This window comes from Ascaphus truei, chromosome 4 (assembly GCF_040206685.1).
Source record: "Ascaphus truei isolate aAscTru1 chromosome 4, aAscTru1.hap1, whole genome shotgun sequence".
NCBI classification, from domain to species: Eukaryota; Metazoa; Chordata; class Amphibia; order Anura; family Ascaphidae; genus Ascaphus; species Ascaphus truei.
This window is the reverse complement of record NC_134486.1, coordinates 408,215,191-408,234,294: the sequence shown is the minus strand read 5'-3', so window position 1 is coordinate 408,234,294 and position 19,104 is coordinate 408,215,191. Positions and strand designations below refer to the sequence as shown.

The 19,104-nt window shown below is 45.2% G+C and overlaps 2 protein-coding genes across 4 annotated transcripts in view; one reads left to right on the top strand and one right to left on the bottom strand.

Annotated features, from left to right (window-relative positions):
• The window catches only part of CLU (clusterin), a 57,778-nt gene extending 46,978 nt beyond the window's left edge, over positions 1–10,800 (bottom strand). The window contains exon 1 of one of the 3 annotated variants that reach the window (XM_075598731.1): positions 10,606–10,800. Coding sequence is in view for 2 of the 3 variants with exons in the window: in XM_075598730.1 (XP_075454845.1) it covers positions 2,242–2,279 (38 nt within the window). In the remaining variant the exon portion in view is untranslated. Of the gene's footprint in view, positions 1–2,241; positions 2,296–10,605 lie in introns of those variants that run through there. The other 2 variants (XM_075598730.1, XM_075598729.1) reach the window with 2 other exon arrangements.
• SCARA3 (scavenger receptor class A member 3) overlaps positions 1–19,104 on the top strand; it is a 106,584-nt gene that overhangs the window by 5,865 nt on the left and 81,615 nt on the right. The gene's annotated exons all lie outside the window — the stretch shown is intronic.

Here is a 19,104-nt window from a genome sequence, read left to right as displayed (position 1 = left end):
AATGCGGACACCTGCATCCCAATCGCAGTCCGAATGCAGCCACAAGGACAGTAAGTTTTGTGACCTTGGAAGGTTAACGCTGCTGGGGTCCATGCGTTTGAATGGGTCCCACAGAGTTAATCCTTCACTTGATGGGCCATGAGCTGGGGAGAGAAATACCATACTCACCTTTCAGATGAACAGCGCACGCTCAATTTGTATTATTAATTTTGTACATAGGCTTGAAGCAGGGGGTCTCCGGAGCTGAACCCCATTAATTTAAATGCCCCCAGTAACTTTCAGGAGATACTGGCGCCTCCCTACAGAGGTCTATATCTCAGGAAGCAGGGGGTACCCCGAGCTGAGATTAATGGGGGTTAGCTCTGGAGACACGCTGCTTCAAACCTACAGGTGCGCCGACGAGTATTCTAAAACTTGCCTTAAACTTGACTTGGAAAATCTGGGGCTATCACCAACAAGATCCAGGTACATGCTGGGTACATGCTGGGTACATGCTGGGTACATGCTGGGTACATGCTGCAACATTTCAGAGACATTTCTGCAGAGACTAATGGCCCATCGGATTAACACAGCAGGGGTCCCTGGCAGTCCTATTCAGTTTGAATGGGACTGCCAGGGACCCCCACTGTTAATCCGATGGGCCATTAGTCCGTCTGCAGAAATGTCACGAAATGTTGCAGTATGTACCCAGCATGTACCCAGCTGTTGGTGATTGCCCCAGATTTGTTTTAGAATACTCGTCGGCACTACAGTACAGTGGTGGGAAAAAGTTTGTGAACCCCAATGATAATTACGGAAATTCCATAGAATCAAAACCTGTCTTTTCTTAAATAGCCAATAGGGTTTATATTAACCAATTCCATGTCTTTTGCAACAAATTGATGTGTGAATTAGACAAACAATGAGTAATTAAGAGTAAAGGTATGTGCAAAAGTAAGTGCAATCCTGGTTTTATCAGCTAAATTAAAGGGGATCATTAGAATCAGGTGTTGAAATAATTAGGTAGATATTCAGGGTTGAGTTTGTGAGGCCCCACCCTATATAAAGATCAGAAACTTTATGAGTCTGGTATTCACCATACAGGTGTGTGGAAATATGGCATGTTACAATACAAATTTTTATTTTTTATTTATAAAAATATTTTACCAGGAAGTAATACATTGAGAGTTACCTCTCGTTTTCAAGTATGTCCTGGGCACAGAGTAAAACAAATAATACATGGTTACAAGTACAGTTACATAAATGAGCAGGGTATACATTATATACAAGACATTGCGAAAAATAAATATCTGAGGACCTCAGAAAAGCAGTTATTGATGCTCATCAGTCTAGAAAGGGTTACAAAACAATTTCTAAGGATTTGGGGCTCCACCAATCCACTGTCAGAGATAATGTACAAATGGAGACATTTCAAGACCAAAGTCACTCTACCCAGTAGCGGTCGTTCTACCAAAATATCTCCAAGAACAAACTGGCAAATCTTCAAGGATGTCACAAAGAACCCCAGAGTAACATCCAAGGATCTGCAGGCCACTCTCGCCTTGGCTAATGGGAGTGTTCATGACACAACTATCTGAAAAAGACTGAACAAGAATGGTGTTCATGGAAAGATAGCCAGGAGGAAACCACTGTTCTCTAAAAAGAACATTGCTGCCTGTCTGAAGTTCGCCAAAGAGCACATAGATGATCCACAAGCACATAGCATTCTGGAACAATGTTCTCTGGACAGATAAGTCAAAGGTAGAACTTTTTGCCCTCAATGAAAAATGTTATGTTTAGTGAAAACCAAAAACTGTTTTGGAACAGAAGAATCTCATCCCAACCATCAAGCATAGTGGTGGGGTTTGGAGCTGCTTTGTTGCCTCTGGACCTGCATGGTTTACCATCATTGACACAGCCATGAATTCTGCATTGTATCATAAGATTCTAGAGGAGAATGTCAGGCCACCCATCCGCGATCTGAAGCTGAAGCGAAAGTGGGTCATGCAGCAAGACAATGATGCTAAACATACAAGCAGATCTACAAAAAAAAGCTACAGAAGAAGAAATGATGCGTTTTCGAAATGTTGTGGCAGGACCTGAAGGGAGCTAACCATGCAAAGAAGCCCTCAAATATCACTGAGTTGAAGCAGTTCTGTAAGGAGGAATGGGCCAAAATTCCTCAAAACCGATGGGAGCAGGGGGTCCGATCCAGAAGCAGGGAGCCCCTGCTGAGTAAATCCTTCTGAGAAACATACTTGCCTCTTGGCCGCGATGCCATGCACCCACGCTCCAGCCATGGTAGCTTCTCCAAATCACGTCACCGACGACAGCAAGTCTGGCTACATCTGTGTGATGATAATATCACGAGATAACAGTAGGAAGGATCCGAAGATTCCAGCGGTGCACAGCTTGTAGAGATGAGAGACCAGCAAGGTGTAGATTAAAAATGAAATTTTATTGAAAAAACATATGGTATGGGGGACACACTCTGACGCGTTTCGGACCTGCGTGGTCCTTAATCATAGAGCTGATTCGCGTCTCCATTACCCCCTGTCTTATAGTGTAATACCCCTCCCCCTTGCGTCATTGCCCTGTGTGTTTTGGCGCGAAAAATCGATAACTAGTCTATACCTAACAGCTGTGTATGCGCGCGTGTTGGAGGGTGCAGTGAATATTAATTAGCCATGTGTTGTTCTCTACTATCAACACACGCACGGACGCTGCATGTGTTGATAGTAGAGAACAACACATGGCTAATTGTATGTCTCCCTTCATTGAGACTGGATGACCGGTAACAGTGCGGCAACACAAGGGTCATGTAGGGCGCAATCCTACAAAGTAACGGTACGTTAACCCTCATTCATGTTATTTGTCATATGTGATAGATTCATGTACTAAGCACTGGGTCCAATACCTAAAAAGTTATGGTTATAGGCTGACTCCACAACAAAATAAGGATTTTTATTATCTACTGAAGTTCTGAACGAGATTGAGCACTGTTTTTGGGACTCTTGCCCCATAACTACATACAATATCACGAGATATTTGGTACACAAGGGCTTAACGTTGGTTCCAAATTGCCTTTAAAAACAATACTAGAATTGGTTGGACCAGGCCTAGTTTTATAGGACAGCTTGAGGGGAGATATTGTTTATTTGAGGGACCTTTGCAGAAGGTGAAAAGTGGGATAGCTAGAGAGCTGCGTATTAACCCTTGTCCCATATACAGGTCACGTGCTCACAGCTGCACCGTACGTGACAATCCGTCCCGAAGATGTTCATTTTGTCTGTGGCAGCCCTGTCCAATGGATAGAAGTGAAAGCAGGTTGAAGAGCAGACAGATGGACATGCCCAAGAGATGCTAATCTGGTAATATCACGATATGATGCCACGTGTTTGCGGAATGTACTAGCTAATTTGTATCATTAACAGAAACATTTAGACATCAAGGTCTCACCAACCTGGATAAACATACTGTAAGTTGGCTATAAATAACCCAGTAAATCGCTGATTACGACTTAAAGTATCAGCTGCAGCACGCTGTCTCTGCCAAGCTTGTAACAATTTCCCTTTAGAATAAAAACTGTCTTCTATTTTACTTTTTGTTAAACAAGAGTTTTTTTGTTCCTACAGTATGTTTCATATTATGACCCCGTCCTTCATGTCTGAAGTGATTCTTCATTACTTTTTTACAGCATCTTAAATTAGCCTTAAAGCCGCAATCCCCTCCAGGATCGTATGCGAGTGTAACTCATATAATGTGAGTATCTCGCCCCCTGAGCATGTCCTGCTCCTTTTTTAATAAGGTTTTTTAGTGTTAAAAAATAAAAATGATGATTTATTTCATTTCCAGCTTCTGGGCTCTGGAGAGAGCTCCATTCTAACCTCCACACTTAATATGTCAAATGCTTTTTATCTCCTGAAGGAAGCATTACCAATAAAATGACCAATAAAAACAGTGTTGGAAGGGGCTAAGAATATATCTTAAAGTAAATGTCAAAAATTATATGGGTAAAAAAAACCCGCCCCCCCGCCGTGTTCAGTAGCGTGAAGCTTTAATACACACACAGGGCTATCTCAACAGCGTCATTCTGATTTCATGGTGAGTTCTTCCCTATGGTAGTGGTCATTTAACCCCTTTAAGTGCCATAGTGTCCTGACACCTCTGTGGCCACGGATCCTGTATCACTGACGTGACCGCCCTTTTTAAGCATCCCCGCTTTTGGGTTCTGGTGGCCGGACCAGGATGTGAAGGGGAAGGGGGGGAGGGTGCACCCTTCCGGTGTAGTCCGTGAGTGATCAGCGCTCACATGGAGCTGCGATTGCAGACAGACTCTAAAAAACAAGCAATGGTGCCTCTAGTGGGGGGGAGGCACTTTTTATGCTGTGCACTGTACGTCAATAGGGCACTGCAGGGGTTAATTGGTGATTAGAATGATAAAAATGGCTTTTGAGCACTTTAGTTCAGAATTTGTAACTACGTACTGATGCAGCGGCCGTTATTCGAACACTTCACGCGTCATGTACATCGGAATCCCGATTTGAAACCGCGGGATGAATCCCAGCCTTCCCGCACTAAGATGCGAGCGCGGTGAGTGCAGAAAAACGCATTTTAGTGTTCTGGCTTTTAAAAACATGAAATTGACACAGTAACACTGTAGCACAGTAGCACAGTACTGTACACATTACAATCCATCCATTTTATTGTAAACAAAGAAACATAATCCATGAAATTCAAACAAAACATCCGCGATATAGCGGGTGCCTGGGGCGATTTGCCGCGTTCATGCAGCGTGAGGAACAGCAGAGAACTCAAAATCGGCGCCAAGATGTGTTCGAATAACGGCCGCTGCATCAGTATTACTTATTTTGGTTCTGAAAAGGCTTTCTATAGATGACAAATATATATTAATACACAGCTTTCTAATGCAGCATGTTCATTTCATGGAGTATCTCGGTAACATTGGCACCTGTCCATTTTCAAAGAAACCGTATGGGCTGTTAGCAAAGCCTATTCTCTGTCCTGTAAAGTGATCCAAGACATCTTGTATTGGGTAATACTAAAGCACAATACAATGGGAATTATTTAGAACTGTCACTTCCTTTGTCTACAGTATTTTTATCCAACAATACCCAGCACATTGCCATTAGCTAAGATAGGATACCCATTACAGAGCAGGTTTATCAAACCAGCTTTTAGTATGAGCTTAGTATTAATATATTATTAACACACAGATTACATGTACTGTACAACTTGAAGGAAAACTTTAATTTTGCAACAGTGTGTATTGTGTTAGAAGATTAGACGTATGTCTTCCTTAGGAGGAACAGCAGTTGATTCTGCAGAACACAAGAGTATACAGATGCAGCTACGAGTTTCCGATGGCTTGTCTGGGAAAATACTGTTGCTATCTCCCATCGGATTAACACAGCGCAGATCCCTGCAGTCCCGTTCAGTTTGAATGAGACTGCAGGGACCCTCCGCTGTGTTAATCCGATGGGCGATTAGTCTGGCTGCAGAAATCTCACAGAAATGTTGCAGTTTACTGGAACCCCAAATTTCCCCAAGACAAGCCATCGGATACTCGTGGCTGCATTTGTATAACCAGGGCTGCCAAAGCATGTTCTGTAATATGGCAAAATATGGCAAAAGTTATTGCCTAAAGGTGTGTAACGCCCCTTCCCTACTGCTGAGGGAAACTGCAGTCGTTATGTACTACGGTGCTACCTAATTGCCTTACAGGGGGTGGGGTGAATAGGTGCGGCGCCTCCACCCGTGAGGATCCCAGCGTTAGCAGGATACTTCCTTATGAGAACCGGTATAACTATACTGTATACCTCCCAATGAATCACTCTCAAACCCGGGTATAATATCTGCTTTACTGGGTTCCCCAACCAATAACCATATACAACACAGTGAAATACAATAACTCAATACCTATGGGTGCTTGTTCCCCCACAACCCTTAGGGTGCCTTTAGCACCTAGAACCCGGTGTCCATAGAGCCTCCCTTTTCCCAAATGTATATGTGAGGGCAGCGCTACCCTCCCCCTTGTATCGTTGGTGCACTTGGTACCTTCCTGGTACAGGCCTGCAACCAGGGGATGCTGTTAGTAGAATGGTGGTGGTCAGGTCTCATGGCGCGGGGTCTCCAACCTCAATCTGCCTCACGTCCAGGCCGCGCACACGGTGCTGTCTCAAGCTGGAGTAACTCACGGCTCAGTCTGGTGTCCTGCTCCACTGCGGAGGACTTACTACAGGGAAATCCCTATACTGGGGCGATCCCTCACACACTCAGCTCTCATGAGGGGGGCTACCTGGGGCCTAGGGGGTAAAGTCTGGCCTAGTCCAGGAAGCTACCTGCTCCCCTGACACTACCTGATATTCCTGGTCTCTAGGCCCTCCCCAACCACAACATGGCCGCCGCGCTACACACAGCCCATTCATAACATGCGGTGCCAAACGCAGGATGCCCGCCGCAACTTTCCCCGATCCTCCCGAGCCACAGAACCCAGGCTCCCTGCAGAGGAAAAGGGAAGTACCCTGCTACAGGTGGTTTCCTGCTGTGCTCTTCTGTTTAAGGTCCCCTTGCCTATGAATGAATACAACTCAACACAGTGATATTACACAAAATAGAAGACCAAGGAAGTGAAACTCACCTTCTGTAGATTTAAGGCCGCAATGCAAACATTTAATGCAATCAATCATACAGATGGAGAACGACTAACTTTCCCCGCAGCCACGGGGTTGTCTGTTTTAAGATGACCACGGCAATCACTGTCCTCAGAGAAAGCTTTCTGCTGAGTAAGGCTTTGTCCCCGCTGGCGCTGAGCGCTGGGTGGCCTTTAAATTTTTGCAAGCGCTCGCAGAGGCGTGGGGGGGGGGGGGGGAAAGGGGACGCTGCAGGGGAAGCTGAGCGCGCTGGTAAGTATAAAAAATGTATTTACCTGAGCGCCGGTGAGCGTGTATGCACGCACATACCCACGCGTGCATCGCGTGAGCAGGGACTTGCATATATATATATACAAGTCACCTCGCGAAGTGCCCCCCGCTCAGCGAGCTCTAGCGGGGACACAGCCTTAGGCCCAGGACATAGTGCACTCAGCGTCGCTGAGGCGGGCTGAGCCGCGCTGAACAGATGCAGAAAGCCCCTGCATCTGTTATCAGCGCGGCTATAGTTTCTCCCTCCGCATGCGCGCTGATGCGCGCTGATGAGAAGAAACTCTTCCGAGAGCGGCAAACTGAAATTTGCCGCTCGGGGAAGCAGAGGAGCGGTCACGTGACCGCTCCCATCCAATGGGGCTGCAGCAGGTCCTTCACCGGCAACACAGAGGTCTGTGTGTGTCTGTGTGTGTGTGTGTAGGAGGGGGGGGGGGAGAGGGTGATGCTCCGGTCCCTGTCCCCCTTCGGCTCCGGTCCCTCTCCCCCTTCTGCTCCGATCGCTGTCCCCCTTCTGCTCTGGTCCCTCTCCCCCTTCTGCCCCGATCGCTGTCCCCCTTCTGCTCCGGTCCCTGTCCCCCTTCTGCTCCGGTCCCTGTCTCCCTTCTGCCCCGATCGTTGTCCCCCTTCTGCTCCGGTCCCTCTCCCCCTTCTGCCCCGATCGCTGTCCCCCTTCTGCTCCGGTCCCTCTCCCCCTTCTGCCCCGATCCCTGTCTTGTGTGTGTGTGTGTGTGTATACATGTGTGTATATATAATGTGTATTTGTGTGTGTGTGTGTGTGTGTGTGTGTGTATATATATATATATATATGTGTATATATAATGTGTGTGTGTATGTGTGTGTATATATAATGTGTGTGTGTGTGCATGTGTGTATGTGTATGCATGTGTATGTGTGTGTGTGTGTGTGTGTGTGTGTGTGTGTGTGTGTGTGTGTGTGTGTGTGTGTGTGTGTGTGTGTGTGTGTGTGTGTGTGTGTGTGTGTGTGTGCATTGTGTGTGTGTGTGTATATATATGTGTGTGTGTGTGTATATACAGATGGCGGAGCAGTTACAGTAGATTATTGTGTGTGTATGTGTGTGTGTGTGTGTGTGTATATATAATGTGTGTGTATATATAATGTGTGTGTGTGTGTGCATGTATGTGTATGTATGTGTATGCATGTGTATGTGTGTGTATGTGTGTGTTTTGCGTGCGTGCGTGACTATATTTATCAAAGTTGCACAATGTTAATAATTTATTCTCACGTCTTTTTTTTTTTAATTTTTAAAATATTATTTTATACACACACACACACACACACACACACACACACACACACACACACACACACACACACACACACACACACACACACACACACACACACACACACACACACGTTCCCCAGTTACACACAAACACACAGACCACTTCAAAGTGACACACACACACACACTGACAGCTACCAAGTGACACACACACACAGTGATACCCGCCTCCCAAGCGCGCTTGCTCTCTCCTCTGTCAGGACAGCAAAAAGCTCCTGGTAGCGCGAGCGTCAGCAAGCGAGAGCGAGCAGCAGCACCTAAGCGCTTACTATATGCGAGGCCTTAGATGCAGCCTCCCGCTGCCCACGGCTGCACCTTGCCCAGAGCTGCCCAAAATGTATATTTTTTTCCCGTGGCTCTGGGGAAGGCAAGTCAGGTCAGCTTTAGGCTCACCTTGCTGTTAGAAGGGGCCTTTAAAATAATCTCAGACTACACAACTATAAGTGTCTCACCAAGTCTTTCAATACTAAGATGTATTAACCGTTCCACTGCACATTCAGTTATCAAAGGTTTTGGCACACAGCACCATTCTGCTTCAGTTTATCTCTTATCTCTACGTTTGAGCAAAATCCCGTACGCTGACCAACCCTCCACCTCCACTGCAACTACAAGAAGATTCCGGGCTTTATCTTCTCTACTGGTCCAGCTGCAGAAAACAACAAGGGTAAGTATACACTACCCTTTCTTTGGTTACACACTACCACACAGGCAACATCACAAGCCTATACAAATAGGGAGCGCCCCAACCTCTTTTCTTTTCTTTTTGCTTCAGTTTGTGTCAATTGTGGGAAAGTGTTGTACAACTGGTTCAGATTGTTGCCCAGCCATAGAATTTCACCTGTACCCCGGGATAATATAGCACCACAGATCTGGGCAGATTTAATAGATGCTGGTGTAAGGTACAGTAAAAAGTGTCGCACAGCAACAGACCACGTTCAATGCATCGCCTTGTAATATGTGTAACAAAGTAACTCATCTCTAACTCATCCTATTAACACTCCGCAAATCAGGAGGACGAACATGAAGCAGAAATTGGAACAAAGATCTTGACGCATTGATACAATGAGGTAGAAGATGGAAATTGAACAACTTGTATCATTAATTCTCTACAAGTGGGCACGTTTTTCCCTGGCAGGACATTGCTGTGATTGTGAGTTGGATATCTCTAATTTTTCACAACGTTGCCAGAGAAAATCACGCTCCACAAAGCAATTTCCAGAACTCAGTACCCAATGATGCAAGTGTGATGAGTTGGATGCGATGTGGTTCTGAGCGAACATGTTCATTTACAGACCTGGATCACCACCTCTTGTCCATACTAGCTGCTCTCTAAATGCTATTTCTGAATGCTGTATTTGGTCAAATATTAGTACAAATATTTGTAATTTTTTTTTACAAAACATAGTTTAAGGTGGAAATAAATATTACTCTTTTGTGCTAAAAAGCCCAAGCAGAATAAGCAAGCTGCACTAAATTATACAATCTTTTATTTACACATGTTTTATTAGGAAGGGTATATTGAATTACAGATTGAGCTAACCTAACTGTCTTCTGTGCCTCAGCCGCCAGCGTTCACGTGGTCGCAGCACTGGGAGGATGCAGGGCGTCCCTTTGGGAAGCATGGAGCCCCCGCAGCGCGAGCACGGCAGGCAGTGTCTCCGGCGCCGCACACTTTCAGTTCTACAGCCGCAGCAAAATATATATATATATATATATATATATAGCTGCCCCGATACGCTTCCATATATATATATATATATATAGGCCCCTCAAGACGGTCATACCTTTACCCCCCTCGGCTGTCTGGCAGCTATATCAGCGGTACTGTACCATTGGGAATAGATACCCTTATGTGAATTTCAATATAATTCTTTCTGTAAGTGGGCATTATCTACCTTAACTTTTTATTACATTTTTGTCTATTGTAATGCACTAGGGGCTGTGCCCTGTTTTTTTGTTTTTGTGCAGATTCTTCTTGGGGAGTGATTTCTCCCAGAAACAGCTGCCTCCCATTTGCATTTGGCATTCAATCAGACCCCTACCTCTTGGACTCACCACAAATGTGTGATTTCAGGATTGGACATGTGACAAATATATTTATTTAGATATTTCTACTTTGTTATTTATATTTATTGTTTCAGGCATGTGTGACTAGCGCTGTGTTCTTTTTCTGATATATATATATATATATATATATATATATATATATATATATATATATATATATATAATACATTGTATATTTATGATTGCAATATACATACAGTATATACTGTATAAGCTATTACTAACGGAGGAAATTGACACTTACAGGTAAGAACATTCCCATCTATATTATAACATGGAACCACACCCACTAATAAATGAAACTCTTACCTGGATGATGCTTGACTACCTATAAGAAAGATAGTATGATCTTCTGCCCACTGCTCTGCAGACACCAGTAACTGCAGTAAGTCCCGAGAGATGCGGTGGATATATATGTAGCTTCCTATCCTTTTACTGTGTGCAGCGACTGAGTCATCAGCAAGGAATGCACAACACTCTGCTTTCAGAGCTTTCTGGGACAGTGACTCTGCAGCACTATCCCTGTTGCTCCATTAGTCGGCACAGTTGCATTATGTATCCATCCTTGGCTTGTTCTTTGGTAAATAACATTGACCCAGATTTCCTATAAAGTGCAGAGCCTGTACTTTAAATGCCATATGTGCTCTAAGGGGCCAGATGCCATTCCTGTGCTTTGCTAAACCATACATTGTTTTCATTTTCCCCTTGAAAGGACATTCCTGCACATCCTGGCATGACCATCCTAAGCCCCCACGGACCTTTGTATGTGGGGGAAAAAAAGTCCCTCTAAACCCCATACAGCTGGGGAAAGAAAATAAAACATGGCAGATGTAATATGGGGCAGCTATAATTCCAGTTTGATGGTAAATGGAAATGACTGGGTATCGTGTCAGATGGTGGTATATAGTCTCTGCCACATAAATAATACAGTATACCCAAGATAAACAAGCAGTGTTAACCCAGCTGAGCTGACTGGTTATATAGACACTAGTAGTGAGACCAGTCAGATGCTAGTCTCTTCCCACCTATGCACATATATAACACCAAGGTAAATAAACAGTGTTAGCCGACTGTTTACCCAACTGATGTCCAGGAAACAAGCGTGAAGATATTCGTACCTCTCCAGCAGACCCTTAATTCCAACACCTGCTGCTCTTTAATCCCCCGTCACTAACACACACTGAGGCACATGCTGTACACATCTAGGAGACGGTATCGTTCCCAATAATGCAAGTTAATGCACGAAGTAAGGCATTTCACAACACGTGTGTTATCACCATAACCTTTGTGTTAAATTAACACAACGGATTGTGTTACCCGGTGCAGTAATGTCTGCTACATCTGTACATACTGTATACATAGTGATATACGAGCAGTATACACCTCAGCATATACAGTAGGTGCTCACCGACTATGGGGTTATGCACTAAGCAGTGATAAGTGCTTTTAAGTGAGATAAAAAGCCATTATAGTGTGATATTGCCTGCTGGGAGATTCACAAAGCAGTGATAAGCCTTTTAAGTGAGATAAAAAGCCATTACAGCACGATACTGCACTGTTACCACTGCATTGTGAATCTCACAGCAGGCAGTATCACGCTATAAAGGCATGTATCTCGCTTATAAGCACTTATCACTGCTTTGTGCATAGCACCCAGAAAACCCACTTATCTCTGCTTAGTGCATAACCCCCAATGAAACACACAGAAACCACAGATACACTGCTATTTACAATGATACGCACGTGCGCGCACACACAGACACACAGGCACACACATACAGTACATGCACCGAGATACACACAGACATGTTTATACAATGCATACCACTGAAATGATTGGGACATTCTTGTTTTTTTTCCCCATATGTTTCCTATCTGGCTGAAGCACCATGCTAAAGTTTGGACTCTCTGTATGTCAGTCTTGGTCCCTGCAGGCAGTGTAGGGGTTAATCCTCACAGCCTTAGTATTCACATAAAGTTGTTACTATTATGTTGCCTTTTAAAGGTCAGTCTATGTTACTGACTGGTTTCCAGAAACTGCTAGAAGGGTCACGTGATATGGTGTGATCCTTGTGCAACATATATATATATATCCATTGTATTCTGCCCAGTAACTAGGGTGGGGTTTTACACCTACCTACAGTAGGTTATATAAGGGGCAGACATGTCTTTCCCTCAGATCCCTGGGACCACAAGATCCCTCGTTTTATAAGTCAGGAAAGTACCCATATAGATAGGTATTCCCCAGAATAAGGAATCTGACAGGAGAGGCTCCCACAAGGCTGTGTTCAGCAAAATGATTCTCTTACAAGAAATGTATTTAAATTTTATGTGCTTCAAAATGTCAGTGCTAAAAAGTAATACAAACGTTAAAAAAATGTGCATGATATTTATGAAGACTTCATACAGTATACAGTATGACACATCATTTGTTGATTGAAATTATTTTTGATGCCTTTCCCCATGTTGAATACCTGCTTGATATCATTTAAATTAAAACCAGAATTATGTTATTTTCTCCCCCTTTTTTAATTCATAAGTAGTATTTGTAAATATAAAAGATTAGTGTAATATTACTAAAGGCTTTATGCGCCGCCCCTCCTTTTTGACGCTAAACCAAATAATGGAGACCACACAATGTTGGAAGAAAAGGTCACAGCTTTATTTTAACATCCGCTGTTAAAATCAACCTACCTGCCCACCAGCCCAGCATGCTCCATGCGAAATAGGGGGGAGATCCTTGCCCAGCGGCCAGCGATTGGCCGCACTCCCTCCCCCCGCCCGAAGCATGTGAATGAGGGGGAGATCCTTGCCCAGCGGCCAGCAATTTGCCCACTCCCTTCCCCCGCCCGTAGCATGTGAATGGGGGGAGATCCTTGCCCAGCGGCCAGCAATTGGCCGCGCTCCCTCCCCCCGCTCAAAGCACTGTAAGATGGGAGGGGGAGTTCCTTATCAGCCGATGTTGGGCTGCATTCCCTCCCCCTCCCGCCCCTAGGGTCAGATTAGGCCCAGCCCTAAAGCTGGCACCCAGCCTTTTACCAGTGTTGATTGGGCATAGGCCGGCCCGGCCCTAAAGCCGGCGCCTCCAGCCTACCGAGCTGTTCTAGGGGCTCCAGCTGAAGGCTGGACCCTAAAGTCCTCGCCTGTTCTCTGTCTCCTGAGCTTGGCTGGTGAGGCAGCTCCGCCACCCTTCAAGCGGGCGCATTCCTGTTGTAACCGATAAATCAACTCTAGTGTTTTGGTGTTGGCTAGGTCGTTCCCCCAAGGTGTAGCAAATTAACATCCGGTTTCACCTGAAATTCTGCTAGCGCCTTGTCCAGAGCCGGTTACAGATCAACCAAGGACATTCCTCTCTTCCCAAGCCAACGCCAATTCACCCTCTCCTCCGTAAACCACAGCTGCTGACCTCACCGCTGATCCTTCGCCCATTCGTGTGCCCCATGAATGAAGGAATGACCCATGATCCACACTTCCAGGGTCCTTGCGCAGCTGTCTACTGAGAGGGAAAAACATGTTAATATTCTTGCGTCCGCACGTTGCTGTGCCCTTTGGCCCTGATATAACCCCTGTAGGCACTGGAGTTCCACATCCCCGGCTTCTTTATTTGCTCCGGTGTATAGCCGTTCTCAGCTGCCGCTGTAGCGGCACCGATTCTGAAGGAATGGGTACCAAATACACTAGAATCCATCCCCCCCAGCGGCAAGGCACCGTCTTAAAATGCTTTGAAACTGGTATCTTGCGAGTGGCGTTGCGTCCTGCCTTATGCCTGTGCCTTGCGTATCGCTTAATCAACACCACTGGGCACACTCTTCCGTTATTTGTCCATTGTGGACCCACACTCCCCTTCCCGCTTGGTTGGTTTTAGACCTGTGAATCTTGCACGCCAACGACGTAGCATTGAGAATCACGCTTACGAAAACAAACCCGAACCCTTGCTTGCTTTAGATGCCGCCATTAGCTCGCCGACCCCGAAGGCGCCACAGAAAGACGTGGCAAATGCCACTTTGAACAGACCCCTTCCCGCTGTATCGAAACATACATTTTTTGTTGCCATCATCAATACCTCAAGCCTGTCTGGTGTTACCGACTCCCTACCGTCAGTTCTCTTGGCTTCGTCCCTATCCTATCCTATGAGGATTCTCCTTACTATGAAATCCTTAGTTACAGTATGTCCTTGCAGTTATTTAGCTTCAGGGAAAAAAAAACCTGCCACCTTGGCCCCAACACTTGGCCCGTGTCGCCCCAGCTGTCTTCTGGGCCTGTAGGAAGCTAATGATCTGCGCGCTGTACCTCGCTTACCCTCAACTCTGTCCTTTCCTTGAATACTAGCCATGTGTGCCAAGCCCGGAGGTAGGTTTCTACGCGTTTCGCTGGTGTCGCTTCGTCAGGAGTCCAACGCGTTGTCGGAAGGCGCCCTGCTGACGTCACTCACCCATACCTGCACTCACCTGCACCGGTCTGCACTTGGGATCCCCTTCATTTGGTGAATTTCACCCACGCCGCGATACCGGAAATGAAACGCCGGTAAACCGCAAGTGACGCGACGGGAGATTCGTGCAGAGGGGGTGAGAGTCTGGAAGCAGTGTTCACTTTTCTTATGTGCCCAGTATATGTTTTATTGATGTAAGCATACATCTTTAAGGTTTTTAGTGATTAAATTGTTACTTTTTATACAGTACACACTATGTTTGGCATTTCGTTTTCTCGCATATACACGACTGCCATCGCACCATTCTGAGTGATATCCAGACATCCCCAAGAATCCTAGGACACAGAGAGAGAGAGGATCTACACAATCACATCCCACCATCATTACCCACCAGAGTTTGGGTTGCATGCTCGATTTTTTTCAGAGAAAATGTGAGTTCTGAATTTATAGAAGTCTAATGAATCTGGAGATACACCAATAGAGACTTTGTTGCACTATTGTGTTTATTTCTATTTCACATATTCACCATTGAATGAGTTGTGCTCCCCTTCATCTTCCACACGTTCCAGCGAGAGGGATTCCTGTGGACCGTCCTTCCAAGGGTTTTGAGCAGCATTTCTTTATTTCGCGTATTTTAATTTTTTCACGTATTAGCACTTGATTTGCACAATATTGTACATATATTGTTTATTCACAGTCACTTTTAAAGTCACATTATACCCATCACTGTTTATAATCTCCTTAGAGCGCGGTTAGAAGTTTTTTCTCACTGATAAAACCACCTGTGCTGAAGCAGGGATATCCTTAAAACCTGGCCTTTTGTGGCCCTTGAGGACTGGAGTTGGACATCCCTGGTTTAGGGCATGTGGGCTTTCGATTTGGTATACACTTTTAGCACATGGCAATGTCCAATATATTACAGCAGGGGGGCTCAACTCCAGTCCTCAAGCCCCCCCAACAGGTCAGGTTTTCAGGATATCCCAGCATCAACACAGGCGGCTCAATCAGAGGCTCAGTCAAAGACTGAGCCTCTGATTTACTAAGCCTCTGATTGAGCCACCTGTGCTGAAGCAGGGATTGATTCAGCCACCTGTGCTGAAGCAGGGACTGATTCATCTCCCTGTGCTGAATCTGAGATATCCGGAAAACCTGACCCAATGGGGGGGCTTGAAGACTGGTGTTGTATTGTATTGTATGTCTTTATTTATATAGCGCCATTAATGTACATAGCGCTTCACAGTAGTAATACACGTGACAATCATATAAATAACAGATAATATAAATAACAGATCATGGGAATAAGTGCTTTAGACATAAAAGTAACATTAAGGAAGAGGAGTCCCTGCCCCGAGGAGCTTACAGTCTAATTGGTAGGTAGGGAGAACGTACAGAGACAGTAGGAGGGAGTTCTGGTAAGTGCGTCTGCAGGGGGCCAAGTTTTATGTATCATGTGTTCAGAATATCCACAGTGCTATTCATATGTTTCTTTAAGTAAGTGTGTCTTAAGGTGGGTTTTAAAGGTGGATAGAGAGGGTACAAGTCGGGTACTGAGGGGAAGGGCATTCCAGAGGTGTGGGGCAGTTAGTGAAAAAGGTTTAAGGCGGGAGAGGGCTTTAGATACAAAGGGGGTAGAAAGAAGACATCCTTGAGAAGAACGCAAGATTCTGGATGGTGTATAACGAGAAATTAGGGCTGAGATGTAAGGAGGGGCAGAAGAGTGTAAAGCTTTAAAAGTGAGGAGAAGAATGGAGTGGGAGATGCGGGATTTGATTGGAAGCCAGGAGAGGGATTTTATGAGGGGAGATGCTGAGACAGATTTAGGAAAGAGTAGAGTGATTCTGGCAGCAGCGTTTAGGATAGATTGTAGGGGAGACAGGTGAGAGGCAGGAAGGCCAGACAGCAGGAGGTTACAGTAATCAAGACGGGAGAGAATAAGGGCCTGAGTCAGAGTTTTAGCAGTCGAGCAACAGAGGAAAGGGCGTATCTTTGTTATATTGCGGAGGAAAAAGCAACAGGTTTTAGAAATGTTTTGAATGTGAGGGGCGAATGTGAGAGAGGAGTCCAGTGTGACCCCTAAGCTTGCTTGGGCTACTGGGTGAATGATCGTAGTTCCAACAGTAATGTGGAAGGAGGTAGTAGGGCCAGGTTTGGGAGGAAGTATGAGGAGCTCTGTTTTAGCCATGTTGAGTTTAAGGCGGCAGAGGGCCATCCAGGATGATATAGCAGAGAGACATTCAGAAACTTTGGTTTGTACAGCAGGTGTAAGGTCGGGTGTTGAAAAGTATATTTGTGTGTCGTCAGCATAGAGGTGATAATTAAACCCAAAAGATGTTATTAGGTCACCTAGAGAGAGTGTGTACAAAGAAAAGAGAAGAGGTCCCAGGACAGAGCCCTAGGGTACCCCCACAGAGAGATCAATAGAGGAGGAGGTGTTAGCAGAAGAGACACTGAAAGTACGATGGGAGAGGTAGGATGAGATCCAGGATAGAGCTTTGTTCCGAATACCGTATTAAATAATGTAAGGTTTATTTCACCTGTCTCTTCTATGAGGTTTCCAAAGTTCTGTATTATACAGTGTATATATTATACTATTGCTTCCTCTACACAGAATTTTCATATTGGTCCTAAAAACATAATTCCTCAGGACTAATACAGCTACTAGAATTCTCATTGCAATCTTTAAGTAGTTTAAAATGATACAGCTTTTGTGTCTTGGAAAAATCTGTCTACCTTTGTGTCATCGGCATTCTGATAGGAACAGCCTACCAGAGACTCTCAAAGCTGCCTCAGTATGTCATTTCAAGATTTCAGCTGTCTCTCATTTGAATCCTGCCTGTAACTGTTACATACGCCCATAATCATATTATCTCTAACTGTCCATGCAATGTCTGTAAAATGAATATATAACCTCTGTTCATTTAATGCTCAAAGAACTAGATTGGTTATCACTTGAGTCTAGGCACAAAGTTCATCTTTCCTCTCTTGCCTTCAAATACTTTCTGGGCAAGCTACCCATCTATCTGAACAAGCTCTTCACCCCTACCAAACGCAGCACATCATCTGAGATCTGACCCAAAAAGACTGTTCATGGTCCTAAGGTTCAACAAAGTATCCGGAGGCGCCTCCTTCTCTTACCGTGCAGCTCACAATCTAACAATCTACTCTCACAGCCACCTCCAGTCTAAGGCCAAGTTCAGGGTAGATTCTACGGACGCTTGCATCCATGTGCCCCTCCCCTGTGTGCTCCTGCAGCTCAGGAATCTGTGCTTTGGCTGCAGGAGTTGAGTCGCAGCGTTTGGGGGCGTGGCAAAAGTGTCACGGAGCTGGTTCGCTGAACCAGCTCACATGACGCGACTGTAGCCCGAAATATCATTTTGGGTTATAGCGGCAAAATGTAGCAGCGTCAACGCTGCACTTTGCCACCGGTGGAGTTTTCAGTTTGAACACTTCCACCGAACAACCCGAAATTGCGACGGACGTGCGCGCACATGTCGCGTAGCAACCACCCTGAACTCGGTCTAAAGGACGTACAGATGCAGCCACGAGTATTAGAACTCTTGCCTGGGAAATTCTGGGGCAATTTCACAGTAAATGCTTCAACATTGCTGCAACAACCCGAAATTGCGACGGACGTGCGCGCACACGTCGCGTAGCAGCCACCCTGAACTCGGTCTAAAGGACGTACAGATGCAGCCACGAGTATTAGAACTCTTGCCTGGGAAATTCTGGGGCAATCTCACAATAAATGCTTCAACATTGCTGCAACATTGCCTCAACATTTCTGTGAGATTCTTAATGGCCCAGCGGATGAACACAGCAGGGGTTCTGTTTGAATGGGACTGCAGGCCTGCTGTGTTAATCCGATGGGCCATTAAGAATCTCACAGAAATGTTGAGGCAATGTTGAGGCATTTACTGTAAGACTGCCCGAGAATCTCCCAGAATTTCCCAAGTAAGTGTTCTAATACTGGTGGCTGCATCTGTATTCACAAGCCAGTGATAAAATCAGTGGTTTTGTGTCCGACAATGCATTTTTTTATCGTGCTATAAGACATGAAGCCAAAAGCGGGATTCACTAAGACGTGAAGGCCATTTTTTAAAGTCCGATAAAAAAATGCACTATCGTGCGACCTGGTTTTTGTATCAGTGCTATCGTGCTATAAATTCTATAGTGCGGTAGCTGATAGAAAAAATGCAGCCTGTAAGAGCTGCATGGAGACACTCTTTAATGCAGTAAAAATATTGATTTTGATAATAGTGTACATGAGCAGGGGGTCTCCTGAACTGAACAGCATTGGTTTCAGCCTCGGGACCCCCTACTTCCTGAGATACAGGCCCCAGTATGGGGTGATAGTGGTAGTGAAGGGGTTAACTCCTCTA